The following is a 15,094-nucleotide window of genomic DNA, read 5'->3' as shown; positions in this document are numbered from 1 at the left end:
TTTTTGCCTCCTTGAAACATTCTTGCTTTCAGATGAGAGGGAAGAGCCAGGGAACTTTGCTTCTAGCCTCTATCCCCTGGTGGTCTAGTGACTAAGATTCCTACTTTTTATCCAGGCTTTGTTGTTGTTCAGTCGCTCAGTCGTGTCCGACTCTTTGTGACCCCATGGACTGCAGCATGCCAGGCCTCCCTGTCCTTCACCATCTCCCAGAGTTTGCTCAGACTCATGTCCATTGAGTCGGTGATGCCATCCAACCATCTCATCCTCCGTTGTCCCCTTTTCCTCCTGCCCTCAATCTTTCCCAGCATCAGGGTCTTTTCCAATGAGTCACCTCTTTACATCAGGTGGCCAAAGTATTGGAACTTCAGCTTCAGCCATCAGTCCTTCCAGTGAATATCCAGGCTACTTAAATTTAATTCCTGGACAGGAAATTTAAGATCTCTCTTTAGGACTGTTCACTGCTCTCCCTCTGAGATCAGACCCATTTATCTTTCTTAAAAGTCATGTGTTTTCCATGTAAGTACCTTTCTCTCCCTCTCTCCTTTGCTCCCCCATTAAATTGGTATATAAGCCGCAAATTTTGTCTAGTACATGAATAAAAACATTTTCTTGCTAATCTGTCTCTTGTTGGTTTAATTCAGGCCCCAAGTACTGAATCTAAGATGGTAGAGGAAAAGGTTTTCTGCCCTGACATAGGCAGCTAGGAGAGGGACTGTCTGGAAATGAAAAGTAAAATGGGTTCAGGACATTATTTAGAAGATTTTTAATCATTGGGGTCAAGAATGTAAACTAGAGAGACAGCCTGTCTGGGTTCATACTCTTGGCTCTACTACCATGGCTCAAACTGTTTTACCTCGAGCAAGGTACTTTGTCCTTTCTGTGCACTATGTTGCTGCAATAACTGCAAGACTCTATGATTTAATAATGGTCTATTTTTCAAAGCCAGAGGGTCTGACCTGCTTGTGGTAGTCCCTGCTGAGGCTTCAAGAATAACCACCTGAACACTGCAGGCTTTCCGGAAAAGGGAAGGGGTTTTAGAAGCTCCGGCCTGTAAGGTACATGGCTCTTCTGTCTCAGTCCTTGGCCAGAGCTAATCACATGGTCTGACCTCAAGGGAGCAGGTGAGTTAATATATATAAAATATTCAGCTGTCATTTTATGAAAGGCTGATGACCAATTGCAGATTATGCTGCAAGGGATGATGTCATGCAAGTGTGTATGCCAGAAGAAGGGTTTAAAGGTATTGGTCTGTTTGGACATTAATCTTTTTGAACGCTTGCCGACTATTAAGAAATGGCCAGAAGAGAAGAGGAGTTTGACATGTTAGAACATTAAAGAAAAGGTGGATTTAAGAATTAAACCATTACACGACTCTTCCAAAAAGCAGAAAACTATTCAAAAGTGACCCCAAATGATTCCAGTGTCAAAGAAGATTGTACTGAAGGCCATCAGACTTGAAGGAAATGTTTCAAATTTTATATTTAAGGTGGGTGGTGGGAGGGAAAGGGCAAGTGAAGACTGAAAAAGTTTAGTATCAGTAAATCATGTTTTCATGAGATTTATAGTCATGGAGAGAATAAGGTTCTATTTCCTTGCATGAGTTTTATATTGAATGCATTGGTCCATAAAGGATTTGTATCACAGTGGATGGGACAACATTCTGCTCTGAACTAAAAGTAATTCTTTTAGAGACATAATCTGCTTACCAAAACCAGTCTTTGATTCATTTTACCTTCAATAAAGCGTGAAAGTGAAGAACTGGCAAAAAAAAAAAAATTCAGAATGCTTCCCGGCATAAGCGGAGCACTATGAGAGTGTTCGGAGAAGGCAATGGCACCCCACTCCAGCACTCTTGCCTGGAAAATCCCATGGACGGCGGAGCCTGGTAGGCTGCAGTCCGTGGGGTTGCTGAGAGTCGGACATGACTGAGCGACTTCACTTTTTTTCACTTTTCACTTTCACACATTGGAGAAGGAAATGGCAACCCACTCCAGTGTTCTTGCCTGGAGAATCCCAGCAACAGGGGAGCCTGGTGGGCTGCCGTCTATGGGGTCACACAGAGTCGGCCAGGACTGAAGTGACTTAGCAGCAGCAGCATGAGAGCGTTGTTACTTTTATTTTCCGGGAGCACAGTCAACAGGATGTGGCCATGCCATCCCGGCTACAGCTGACCCTCCACATTTCTGGTCTGCATTGTGGTGACCATCACTGCCATTGGGAACCCTGTGACAGGCATGGGGTGGGAGGTGGTGGTTCTGTACTTTTGGATACAACTGACGAAGACCAAAGTCAGGACTTACCTGGTGGGACCGTGGATAAAAATCTGCCTGCTAATGCAGGGGACACAAGTTCGATCCCCAGGAAGATTTCAAATGCCAAGGAGTAACTGAGCCCATACACAACTACTGAGCCCATGCTCTAGAGCCTGTGAGCCACAGTTCCTGAACCCATGTGCTGCAACTACTGTGACAACTAGTTCGCCTGCCTAGAGCCTGTACTCTGAAACAAGAGAAGCCACCGCAATAAGAAGCCTGAGCACTGCAACTAGAGAAAGCTCCGCAAAGCAAGGAAGTCCCAGCACAGACAAAAATAAATTTGAAAAGAAGGAAAAAGACCAGCGTCAACTGGTTTAAGCCATTTCATGAGCCAGCACTAGGCCTGCAAGGACCCAGAAGCTTTCAGGCAGGCTCCTGCTTTCAGGTGACTCCAGTGGGCATTTCCATGCCCATCCCTGACCCAGGGGGCTACAGATGCTGTCTGGCTAAGCTTGGGTCATATGCATATTCCACCCTATTCACAATGATAGGGGAGAAATGAGTCCTCAAAGGAAAATTTCCATCCAGAAAAGGGACAGAAATTGAACAGGTGAAGGTGAGAATAGGCTGAGACCTGGGACCCTTTACAGCAGTGCCTGCACTGAAACATCTCCTCCAGCAACAGACTATAAAGAAACTATAAGGGACTGGAAGTAACTGAATGCATGCACAATTGGGGGCAAATTATGAGCAATAGGATACAAAAAAGCCAAAACCCAGCTGTTGCTTCTGAGGTGCCTGGAGCAAAAGCTGGGTATCACATGATCCCTGCACTTGGGAGCAGCAGAGCAGGCAGGCAGCTAAGCCACCCTTCCAGGATGGATCCACCAACCCTCTCCTACCCTCATCCCATGGTAAGTGTCGGGTGAGTGTACTCTCCTTTGGCTCTTGTCTCCTTCTGTCAGAGATTTGGAATGGTGGACCATGTGTAGCTGAAAAAGCATTTTATTAAACTGGTAGTATTTGTAAGGACAAACTAGTTACAGCTCAAGCTGGAAGCAGGCAGCAGACGCCCAAGGAGCAAGGGCAGGCCAACCCAATGTCCTTTAGTCACTAAGTCGTGCCCAACTCTTTGTGACCCCAGGGACTGGAGTCCACCAGGCTCCTCTGTCCATGGGATTTCAGGCAAGAATACTGGAGTGGGTTGCCATTTCCTTCTCTAGTGCATCTTCCTGACCCAGGGATTAAACCTGTGGCTCCTGCTTGGCAGGTAGATTCTTCAACACTGAACCAAAAAGAAAACCTGAAGTCACCCATAAGCTGCTCCTATTGAGCTTGGCTTGCCTTTTCATACTTTGTCTCCTTCCCCTGGAACCTGATTCCTTACACCCTATGCAAATAGTCGATGGTACCAGCATTTGCCTGATTGCTTATGCCCAAGACCAGAGATTCTCACTCAGGTCCTGGACTGCCCCTTTCATGGGCCTTTTTTTTTTTTTTCCTTCTCCCGTTGCCTGGTTCCACCATTTTGGAGTCTTATTTTTTTTTACCTGCTATTCTAGCTACCTGACTTAAGAAACCAGTTCCGACGGCCTTCTTGGCTGGCCTTTTACCAATTACTATTGATTAAAAAGACCATGAGCCCAGGTGTTAACAAAGGGACTGGAGAATGCAAAATCCGGGGGTGGAGAGGGGCTTTAGCCCCCTTTTCTCTCCAGAAGCCTCTTCTAAGGAAACCTCAGCTTCTCCAGAACTGCGTGGGGGGGGGGGGAGGTGGTGGTGGTGGTCGTGGAGAGGGTGGTGCCCTTCTCTGAAGTTGTGACCCATGCGCTGTGATTTCTCCCCACCTGACACACTTTTAGCCAGGGCACAGTGGCTGCCATCCTGCCAACTTTGGCATGACCTCCAGGGAGTTCAGGCTTTGTGCCTCTCCTGTCCTCTCCTCTAGCCTTAGCTCGGGGCCTGCCACACAATAGCTCCTGGGCGCCAGGCAGAGCGGGATACTGAGGACCCAGCATCAGGGCCCGCCAAGGCCACCGCACGCCCTTCTCTTGTCCAGTCACTTGCGTGAAGCCCAGGCACACCCTTTCCCCCCGCGACAGAGCGGCTGGAACACTGAGACCCCGCACCGCGGCTGCCCTCCTCGGTTCGCGGCACCTTTTCAAGGGCTGGTCTGGCGGCTGCTGCGCGATGCGGCCCTTCCCGGAAGGGGGCGTCCGAGATACCGTTTTACAGAAGGTCGAAGGAGAAGCTGCGCCATCCCAGCTCGAGTCAGGGTTACACGATAAAAGACGTCCAACACTCGACCCCCCAAATGCTACCTGAGCTCCCCCAAAGTGCAGGCGCTGGGACCCAGGCTGAGGAAAAGGGGTGCCCTGCGCCAGGAGCAGAGGGCGCCTAAGGCCTTGGGGGAGCTAGCTGCTACCAAGAGGCAGCAGCTGATGGGGAGCCCGGCAGGAGGGCGGGACTTCAGAGCACAAGAGAACGCCACGTAACTTTTCTAGGAGGTTTCGAAGGGAGCCGGGGAGAGGAGGGACACTGACCGGACCCTGACAAGCAGCGGCCGTCTGTTCCACGTGATCCTCCTAAACTCCCAACCCAGTCAGAAAAGCGCATCTCCCCGCTCCCACGGCTCGGCCAGAGAGGCGCTCCTGGGAGACTGCTGCCCCAAGTCCAGCGGGGACCCCCTGCACCACCTGCTCCTCCCCACCTCTGCCTTGAGCGGCTGTCCCCCAGCCCGGAAGGCCCAGGCAGCTCCGGGGGTCTCCGCCTGGGACACCAGATCCCGTCAAGGGTCGCCCCACCATTTCCTCAAGTTCCCCTCCCCGCCACGTCATGGCTCCTGCCTTGATTTTTCCAGCCTTCCGCAGTCAAGCCGGTCCTTTCCTCCGGAGGGGCGCCCGGGGGCAGGTCTCCAGTGGGGGCTGGAAAGGCCCGCGAGGGGCGGGGCCTTAGGATCCCAATCGCCACCCTCCTCCGAGCGCCCCGCCCGACCCCCGGCCTGGGGCAGGGGCCACTTCACTTCGTCCAGTGTTTTAGGGCACCTGCGACCCTGCGGCCGACTATACCACTTCTGATCAGCGGATCTGCTGCATCGGGCGAAGTGTTCGCTCCCTATCTGCGGAAAAACCGAAGCCCCTGTCGGCTTTTCAGTCGGACAGTGACCCCGCCCGGCACCGGCAGTCCAAGGACACGGACTGGAGAAGGGCTTGGCTGGCGGAGGCCGCTTGGGGTCAGCTCCAGCCTCCCCACAGGGGCCCGCTGTCCCCCGTGAGTGACCCTGCACCCCTTCCGGGCCGCCCGTTCCTTCCCGGCAGGCGCGCTGGGCCTGGGTCTCAGCGGGAAAGGCCCCTGGTTCCGCCCCCGGGCCTCTCCGGGTTCCGCGTAGGTGAGCGCCGTCTCTACGGCACCCTGCGCAACGTCCCACTCCGCGCGCGCCGCCCCCACGACCCCCACAGGGCCTGACGGCCCCCAGCTCCCGTCTAGTGCGAGCAGCCGGGCAAGAAGTGAACCAAAGCCAGGCAGGAGGGCCCCGGGGCTCCCAAGGCCCACAGCTTGACATCACCTAACTCTCCAATCACGTCTCCTCCGTAGCTTCATTTCTTTTCCCCAGGGCCGCTGACTTTTTGAGCTCCTTTTCTTTCAGAAGCTTCCCTCCCGCCCCCATGATTCCCTGCAGGCTGAGCTGCGCGCTTTTGCCAAAGGGCTAAAAGGGGGTGATACCCAATGCCTGGGGATTTTCCCGAGGGTGTGGTCAGGGAAGGCCCCACTGAGGTGACATTTAGGGTGGGAGGTTACAGTGGGAGGCAGTGGGGAAAGCGGTCTAGGAAAGGGGAGGAGCCAGGAAAAAGTCACGAGGTGGAAGGATTTGGTTGGGAGAGGAAAAAAGAATAGCAGACAGGTCCTAGGGCCCTGTGGCCTGGAGGCACCCTACTCATCACACCGTTTTCTCACGGAGAAACGAACTCAAACCTTGGGCCTAATGTTGGGGTGGGGAAAAGCTTGATTTCCTGTAATCTTCCATATAAATGGTGGCCCAGAGCAGCTCAGTCGGAGTCTTGCATTGGGTTTGTTTCTGGCTCCCCCACCACACACGTCTAAGTTTGGCTCCACTTGGTAAAGAAAATAAACTTAAAACCGTTGTCAAGGGATGGGATTGAGGCAATGTTTGCACCTGGACACACTTCTCAAGCAACAAAATACAAAGAAACTATCGTTGTTTAGTTGCTAAGTCATGTCTGACTCTGCCACCGCACGGACTCCACCAGGCTCCTCTGTCCATGGGACTTCCCAGGTAAGAATACTAGAGTAGTTTGCCATTTCCTTCTCCAGGAGATCTTTCCAACCCAGGGATCAAACCTAGGTCTTCTGCTTGGCAGGCAGATTCTTTATCACTGAACCACCAGGGAGGCCCACAAATTCTTAAGGGACTAAAATAGCTATGTGCATACAGTAATTGGGGCAAATTATCGACAAAAAAGGTACAAAAAGGCTAAAAAACACAACTGCCACTTCTGAAGAGCCAGCAGAAACACGGTATTGCACATGCCCCCTCTCCTGCATTCAACACCACCTAAGGGGTGGGCAAACCACCCAAGCCACCCCTCCAGTCAGGCACCCTGGATACACTGCATACCCTCACCCCCATATAAGGAACAAACTCACTGTCCCCCACTCCATCAGGGAGAGAGCTAGCAAGGAACCTGTTCCTTGTGTTCCCTCCCCTCTGCTGCAGCAGGGGCCCCAGTAAAGCCTCCTCCTTAGATCATGGGGACAGATTCTGGTTGCCAGCTCTCTACCACCCTGGCATCTACTTGCTCTTTTGGCCCCCGGTCCTGGAGAGACCCATGCAACAGCTCCCCACCTTGACTGCCTGCCTGATGTCATTGAGGTGGGTGGCAGCAAGGGGGCTGGGGATCCCCTTGTTATGACTGCCGGTCATGGGATGCTGACTCACTGCGGGCCAGACCACCTGACCACAAACGCAGGCGGAGAGGGCCCTGCCAGGGAGTTCCCCGGCTGCCGCCTTGTTTACCTCTAGCAAGCCTTGGGGGAGGGCCGGGGGAGGGCAGGGCTCAGGAGTGAGGCATGCTGGGAAGGCCAGAACCCAGGTCCCCGGGGGTTGGGCGAGGTGGGGGTTCTGCCTGCTTCCCAGGGCCCCATTTCCTCCCACTCACTTTCTCCCTGAGCTTTCCATTCGTCCCTGCAAACCCACCACTGTTTCAAACAGCCAAAAGGCAAGAAAGCAGATGTTTTCCTAGGGGCAGTCTCTCAGCTGCCTCTGTTTAAACACAGAGGCTGTGCCTGGAGTCCTTCCTGATATCTGAGGTTCCCTAGAACCACAGGGCTTTCGTAGTGAACCCCTCACACTCTCAGCTGGGGACGATGAAGCTCTGGCAGGGCGTCAGGAAACCAACTCTTGCCTTGCCCAGGGCTGAGTGACTCGCAAGCTGCTGAGTCACACAGGGGGACCTGTGGGCCACTACAGCCTCCACCCAGCACTTCTCCCTCTTTGTCCCTTGACTCTGTCTGTAGAGCAGTAGGCAGAGATTGTCTTTTCCCAGGCTCAAAGTAGGGATGCTGGGAGAAGCCTGAGAACAGACTGTCCTCTCTATAGGGTTCTGGACAGCGGTTCAAAGCCTTGCCTACTCTGGAGCTCTCTGGGAAGGACAAGCCACCCCTGTGAACAGGCCTCAGTTGTGCTTCCACAAGCATGGCACCCTTGCACCTGACTAGCCAAATCCAACTGACCTCCCTGTGGTCTTCAGATTTCCCATTCCTTTAAGTTTTACCTGCTTCCACAAACCCCACCATGAAAAAGCATGAATTTGACTCAGCAGGTTTGACTTTCTACTCACAGAACCATACCTGGGAGAGTTCATAGAGTGACATACCTTCTCGACTACCTTGTTCTAAGATGCTCATCCCAATCCCTTCATCCAGGCTGTTTGAACAGGTCACTTTTGTCACATAAAGCTGGAGATGCCCAGCAGAGGAAGGAGGTAGGCTGTTGATCTGACTATTCGGGTGCCCATGAGGCCAAAAGACCTGACAGCCCCTCAGGCCCTTGGGTACCACCTGCTGACAAATGGGGGTCCAGGCACCAATGGCGAGTCTTCTAGGGAGCATTGAACACTTGGTGGCCACTGAGGCTCCAGGAAGCCTTAGCAAGCCCTCCATGTCAGGTGGAGATGGGAATATTTTGTGCTGTCCTGGCACCTCTCAACCCTACCCTCTGTCAAACTGGGAGCTCCTCTGCCGCTTGCACTTCCGTTTGGGGAGGGGGGGGTCTGTCCCTCCACTCGGTAAGGGGCTGTCATGGAGGATGCTGGGGATGGTGGAGTGAGCTGCCATCTGAGAAGTTGATGGCTTCAAAGGAGGGGCTTCTGCCAAGAATGGCAAGGTCAGGACAGCACCTCAGGAGCCAATTTGTTCTAGATGGCGGTGCCCACTGAGCGCGTAGGAGCTTCCTGGCTTCGGGTTTCTGTCGGCCCACCTTCCTCCTGCACTGGGCATCTCCAGGCCGCCTGGGTTCTGCTTTGCTGAGTCACAGCCAGGACCAGACCTCGGAGGGGTGCCCAGGTGAAGAGGCGGGCGTAAGATCTCTGATGTCGGAGTAGGGAGCCGGCCTCTTGGTGTCCCTGGTGCATTAGGGGCGGTGAGGGGAGGCGGCAATGAGGGGGCCCGGCGGCGACGAACGGGTAGTGTGTCTGGGGCCCCCGGAGGGGGGCTCGCGAGCTCGGGCCGGGCGCTCAGGCCCCACCCCCAGAAGGCGGCAAGGGGGCGCGGCCTCCCTCGTCCCTACAAAAGCCGCGCGCCTCCGCCCGCTGTTGCCCCGCTGAACTTCAACTCCTCGAGTGGCGGTGATGGCGTCGCTCACCGTGAAGGCCTACCTTCTGGGCAAGGAGGACGCGGCCCGCGAGATCCGCCGCTTCAGCTTCTGCTTCAGCCCTGAGCCCGAGGCCGAAGCCGAGGCCACGCCTGGTCCCCGGCCCTGTGAGCGGCTGCTGAGCCGGGTGGCTGCCCTGTTTCCTGCGCTCCGGCCCGGCGGCTTTCAGGCGCACTACCGCGGTGAGCGGGCCCCGCGCCCTTGGGCAGCGGTGCGGGGACGTGACGCAGTCCTGCCCCGCCGGGCGGGCCGCCTGCCCCTTCGCCTCGGCCTCGGCGGCGCCCGCGGGAGTTCTTTCGGCCCTGGGCACCCTGGTGACGGGGAGCGGAGGCCGCGGCCAGCCCCTGAGGGGGGTGTCCTGGCGAGCCCCAGGCCTGGCGGCGTGAGAGGCCTCCTCCCCGCGGTGATAGTGCAGATTTTGGCGAGGGCGCGCGGGGCGTCCTCACCTGCTCCCGGAGCGCCTCAGCTTACACCGACTCCTGGCCGCAGTGGAGCCCGGGTTTGCCAGCGCCAGGTGGGGGGTTGTGAGAACCCGGAAGAGCCTGGGCGGGCAGACGCGGAAGGGCCGGCGGAGAGAGCGGCGACGCCGTTAAACGCCCGGGAGGCGAAGCGCTCGGTGGTGCGGCCTGGCCCGCGACTTTCCCTTGGGCGGCTGGCAGAGGTCGGGCGGTCTCACGAACACCCAGGGCTAGGCGGAATCCAGACGTTATCCCACTGGCAGTGATTCGAGGCACAAATGAAAACGTTCTTGAGAAGTAATGGTGTAGGGACAGAGCCCAGGTGGCAGCTCAGTTTCTGGCTGCGCTGGTGAGAAGCTGGCTGCTGGGTGTGGGGTTAGGGGAGGTTGTTGTGACTGGGAGGGAGGCGGGCCCGTGTAGGTGGGGCGGTGCTAAGACCTTCCTCTGGACTGCTGCCAGGCTCCCAACTTTTTTTCCCCACCTGTTTAAAAATTAGCCATTTTATTGAGTTACCACATCATAGAATTCATCCATTTAAAGTGTACAGTTTTTACCGTATTCGCAGATTTGTGCAGCCATTATCACAGTCATCTTGGAATTTTTTCATCACCTTCTGAAGAAACTCTGTACCCTTTAGCTATCCTTCCATCCCAGGCTTCCAGCTGTCAGATACCACTAATCTACTTTATGGATTCCCTTGTTCTGGGCACTTCATGTAGAAACATGTAGTCTGTTTTAATTGGCTTCTTTTATTTGGCATAATGTTTTTAAGGTTCACATATGTTCAGTATGTGTCAGTATTTCGTTCCTTTTTGTGGCTGAATAACATTCAATTTTATGGATACAGCACATTTTGTTTAGCTTCAGTAGTGGATGGACATTTGAATTGTTTCTGGCTTTTGATACAGCCGCTGTTTTTATGGTAGATGTTGCATCTGGTGACCCACAGACCTGATCTAGCCTGCAGATGTATGATGTGATTTGTCCTGCATGGTGGTGTTTTAAACCATTTGTGCCAACATCTAAAAATTGGAGACTACATACAAATACATAACTTTGTTGGGGGCAGAAGCAGGCAGGCTTTAGTCTTCTAAGCCACAAGAGGTCCAAGGGGAGCAGGTCATAGATGGGGATCTCCACAGTTGATGTGGGGACTGGGTCTGGTTGGATGTGCACGGAGATAGCAGCTTTCTGATGAGGCAGCTGGCCCAGAGGCAGAGCAGTAGTGGTCGGGTGCTACCACTGCTGTCCCTGTACACACACTGCTTTTGGCATGTATCCAGGACCCAGGTTGGAGTCCTTATCCTCCAGGCAGTGGCAGAGTGAGTGGGTGGTTTGCCCTCAGCCCTGCTTTTCTCTGGGTCAGCCCGGTGGGCTTCAGTTTATAGCCTTGCAAGGGCCCTTTAGCACCACCCTCAGCCCTTTTCAGCAGCTTGTGTCCAACTGAGACACTCTGGGTGCTCACGTGCTGTCTTTTAAACAATCTAGATGAGGACGGGGACTTGGTTGCCTTTTCCAGTGACGAAGAACTGACAATGGCGATGTCATATGTGAAGGATGACATCTTCCGTATTTACATTAAAGGTAAGGAGCTCTGGGGTGCTGCCTAAAGCCTAGTGCTCCCTGCTGAATGAAACTGGCTTGAGGTTATGGAGAAGTTCCTCCAAAGAAGGGGTGAGAAGACTGGGGGCTCTTTAAGACAGGACCATAATCATTACTCTGTTTGACCTGAGAAAGGAGTCTGTGTCCACCACAGGGGGTGAGGTTGGAGGGTCTCTGGGTTCACTCTTTTTGAGGGGGGGTTCACTTTTGATTGCGATCATGGGCCAGGGGCAGCTCTGGGGTTTCTTTTAGTGCGGGCCAAGACCATAGTCATACGGACACAATTTTCTGTTGCTTTGTTCCTGTCTGGGCCACACGTTCCCAGGTCATGGGTGCAGGGATTGGAACCTCTTAGCAGGTTCTGAAGCTGCTTTGTTACTGTCAATTGCGTGGATTCAGTGTCTCAAGGTGGCACTGTGGGCCTTCTGACCGATGGCCCCAGTGCTGATGAGCAGGTGTCTCTGCGGCTCACTCCCCGCCTGCAGAGAAGAGAGAGTGCCGGCGGGACCACCGCCCCCCATGTGCTCAGGAGGCGCCCCGAAATGTGGTGCACCCCAACGTGATCTGTGACGGGTGTAATGGGCCCGTGGTGGGGACCCGCTACAAGTGCAGCGTCTGCCCTGACTACGACCTGTGCTCGGTCTGCGAGGGGAAGGGCATGCACCAGGAGCACAGCAAGCTGGCCTTCCCCAGCCCCCTTGGGCACTTCTCTGAGGTGAGTGGGCCTCCCTGTGGGTGGGTGCAGGGTAGCAGGAGGGAGCCCCCTGACTGGCGCCACCTTGCCCCTCTGCCTGCCCCTTCCTAGGGCTTCTCTCACAGCCGCTGGCTCCGGAAGCTGAAACATGGGCACTTTGCGTGGCCTGGCTGGGAGATGGGCCCACCAGGGAACTGGATCCCACGACCTCAGGCAGGGGACGCCCACCCTGGCCCTGCCATGGAATCAGGTGAGGATTGTGACTGCTGGCCTCTGAAGGGTGAGATGTGAGGGCCAGCAGAGCGGGAGGGCTTTCCCTGTGTCCTGAAATCCTGCATGCCTGTGGCTAGCCTAGGCACTTCATGGCCATTTGTGCATTTAATCCTCATAAAATCCTGCAAAGTGCAAGCATTATCTCCATTGTACATTTGGGAAAACTGAGGTGCCTCAGTGCTCAAAGCCACTAACACACCTGCCCTAGTGGCCCTCACATACAGATGGGAGGCCCCTCCAGCACCTGCGGCTCCAGTCTGCTGTCTTCTTGTTCATGCTAGTTGTTAGGAAAGTCAGAGCCAGATTTGCTCAAGTCTTATAAAACAGTTCCCAAGTTAAAAATTTACACATAGCTTGCATTCTGAACTTTTAGAGTCTAGTTTTATTCTGATTTTATTATTATTACTATGTCCTTTGATTCACCTTGTCTTTAGGGACAAAGATGAGAGTATTTGTTTGATTTGAGTAAATAATACTTTTTTGAGGTGGGGGTAAATAATACTTTATTCTGTGTGTACAGAGTTTTTAGGCACCAGGAACATAGATGAAGGGGGAGTGGTGTGAAACACAAAGGGGCTCAGGAGGTGGCCTAGAGAGGGAGAGAGAGAGAGGGAAGCAATAGGGTATAGGCTGCTGGGACAAGGCCCTGGGAGTAGGGCTTCTGGGACAGACAGGACTGTGACAGGTATCAGTCATTGAGAGAGATGCTTTGAATTAAAAGTATCTTTGTTTTTTGAAACCAAAGTCTCTGGTCCATCAGAAGATCCCAGTGTGAATTTCCTCAAGAATGTAGGGGAGAGTGTAGCAGCTGCCCTCAGCCCTCTGGGTAAGTGTCCATCCTTTGATATCAGCAGAGCATTTGGTAACTAGTGTGTAGGCTTTCAGTTGGGATACTGCAGGAGTGGCAGCTGATGTGTCTTTCAGACCAGTAAGGATTCGTTGCCTCGTATCATCAATCTTGACGAAGTGCTGCACCACAGGCCACTTGAGGTTGAATTCCCTGACAAAGTCTTCAGCTTTCCACACAGAGTAAAGTGGAATCAGCCAAGAATCAGCCAGCATTTGGTTGGGTAATCCTACTACAGAGGGTGACCAGGCTCAGTTTTAAGGCTGCCCTTCATCTTCTTCCTGCTTGTTCCTTGGGAGAAGACCAGTCTGTATTTCTCCTTACTTGAGCCTTGGGGTTTCTTTAAGGACTTCAGTGAGTAGTTAGTTGAGATGCCATATTGCTTTTCTTCCCTTTTTTGCAACCCCCAACCTTTCCTGGTGCTTTCTAAGTACTGGGCTTGTGCCAGTGCCAGAGAGAAAGGAATCAGGGAGGAAGGTTCTTCTGTCTGCTGCTGGATTCCCAGTGTGCAGGCCCAGGGTAGTTGTCTGGGTGGGTGAGCTGTGCACCATCAGAGTGTGTGACCTGGCCCAAGGCTAAAATCTCCAAAACTTTAGAAAGCACCTGCTGTGTTGTAGCCATGAGAATCAGCTGATGAAGGTGACTTATGATGGATCTGTGATATCATCTTTGTGACTGCAATGGCAGCAAGTGTCTTCCCGGTCTGTCCAAAAGTTGTGTCCAATGTCTGAAAGAATGCTGTAGGAGGGTGCCCAACCTCACCCAGCACCCGGCCTGTGGCTCACAGAGCTTGACTGCCGTTGATTCCAACCTGAGACCATTTCTGCTCACATTGAAGCAGCTTTGAAGTAGCAGTGACATCTTGGCATTGCTGCTACATGAAAGAGCTCAGATCTCACATGGCTTCTGTATTGGAGTTAAAGACTCTTGAGCGAGTGAGGAAAAATAATTGCTATATTTAATGCTTTCTAAGGAGGGTAACAGTGGAGTAGTGATGAAATAATTGGGAGATAAGTTATTCCTAAACTGTGCCACTCACTTAAGACACAGTGAAGACATAGTAGGATTTTAAGTAATCCCAACTAATGGGTTGTTACTTAAGAGGTCACAGAAAATTTTTCTTTGGAAGATGGTAAATGGACAGTGGTTCTCAAGTCCGCTGAACATCAGAATCACCAATAAAAGGTTGGTTTTTATTTTGTTTTTTTTGTGTGGGAGGGTATATATTTTGGTGTATGGAAACTATTAAAACTAATTATCCTAAAGAAAAAAGTTTTCTTTTGAAAGAATGAACAGGATAACTTGGGAAGTCACAAAACCATGTCTACATTCAGGCAGGAGATTTTAAAACAGTGCAGAGTTCCAGGTCCCTTGATTCGTTCAGTGGGTTTTGGGTAGGGCATGGGGGTGGGGGCGGTTCTGTGTGTTCTGAAGGCTTCCCAGGAGACTGTCACACTTGCTCTCCATCCTGAGACCCATCTGAGCTTGTGAAGCGTTTCACAACTTGGCCTGGATTCTCCACTCAGGACACAAGGGAATAATTTTAGAAGTGCTCAGAGGTCTTTGGCAGTAAGAATTAAGACCTTCTCAGGTCTTTCAACGGAGAAGGCACTGGTGACCCACTCCAGTGCTCCTGCCTGGAAAACCCCATGGACGGAGGAGCCTGGTGGGCTGCAGTCCATGGGGTCTTGAAGAGTCGGACACGACTGAGCGACTTCACTTTCACTTTTCACTTTGATGCATTGGAGAAGGCAATGGCACCCCACTCCAGTACCCTTGCCTGGAGAATCCCAGGGACGGAGGAGCCCGGTGGGCTGCCGTCTATGGGGTCGCACAGAGTCGGACACGACTGAAGCGACTTAGCAGCAGCAGCAGGTCTTTCAAAGTGGATGGAGTGCTTTCTGCTAACTAGGGAGGAGTCTGCTGCTGCTGCTGCTAAGTCGCTTCAGTCGTATCCGACTCTGTGCGACCCCATAGACGGCAGCCCACCGGGCTCCTCCGTCCCTGGGATTCTCCAGGCAAGAGTACTGGAGTGGGGTGCCATTGCCTTCTCCGAGGGAGGAGTCTGGAACCCTA

General features: G+C 53.1%; 1 protein-coding gene and 2 long non-coding RNA genes across 10 annotated transcripts in view; 2 read left to right on the top strand and 1 right to left on the bottom strand.

Moving 5' to 3' along the window:
• The first annotated feature begins 1,819 nt into the window (after window positions 1–1,819).
• Window positions 1,820–6,406, top strand: LOC145509243 (uncharacterized). Its single transcript, XR_014055939.1, has 2 exons — window positions 1,820–3,169; window positions 4,760–6,406. It is a non-coding gene; the product is annotated as an uncharacterized LOC145509243 (long non-coding RNA).
• A 2,681-nt stretch (window positions 6,407–9,087) lies between these two features.
• The window catches only part of SQSTM1 (sequestosome 1), an 11,406-nt gene continuing 5,399 nt past the window's right edge, over window positions 9,088–15,094 (top strand). For 3 of the 8 annotated variants that reach the window (XM_081497628.1, XM_081497630.1, XM_081497631.1), the window contains exons 1-5: window positions 9,088–9,326; window positions 11,091–11,186; window positions 11,690–11,919; window positions 12,010–12,148; window positions 12,917–12,997. In XM_081497628.1, the coding sequence (XP_081353754.1) occupies window positions 9,122–9,326; window positions 11,091–11,186; window positions 11,690–11,919; window positions 12,010–12,148; window positions 12,917–12,997 (751 nt within the window). In that variant the 5' untranslated portion in view covers window positions 9,088–9,121. Of the gene's footprint in view, window positions 9,952–11,090; window positions 11,187–11,689; window positions 11,920–12,009; window positions 12,149–12,916; window positions 12,998–15,094 lie in introns of all 8 variants that reach the window. The other 5 variants (XM_081497629.1, XM_081497632.1, XM_081497633.1 and 2 more) reach the window with 3 other exon arrangements.
• The window catches only part of LOC145509244 (uncharacterized), a 3,029-nt gene continuing 582 nt past the window's right edge, over window positions 12,648–15,094 (bottom strand). The window contains exon 2 of the long non-coding RNA XR_014055940.1: window positions 12,648–14,783. This is a non-coding gene — a long non-coding RNA (uncharacterized LOC145509244). The remainder of the gene's footprint in view (window positions 14,784–15,094) is intronic.

Source organism: Giraffa tippelskirchi, chromosome 6 (genome assembly GCF_054371585.1).
Source record: "Giraffa tippelskirchi isolate mGirTip1 chromosome 6, T2T-mGirTip1v1.2.pri, whole genome shotgun sequence".
Taxonomy (NCBI): Eukaryota; Metazoa; Chordata; class Mammalia; order Artiodactyla; family Giraffidae; genus Giraffa; species Giraffa tippelskirchi.
The sequence above is the reverse complement of the archived record's forward strand: the minus strand, read 5'-3'. Positions and strand labels throughout refer to the sequence as shown.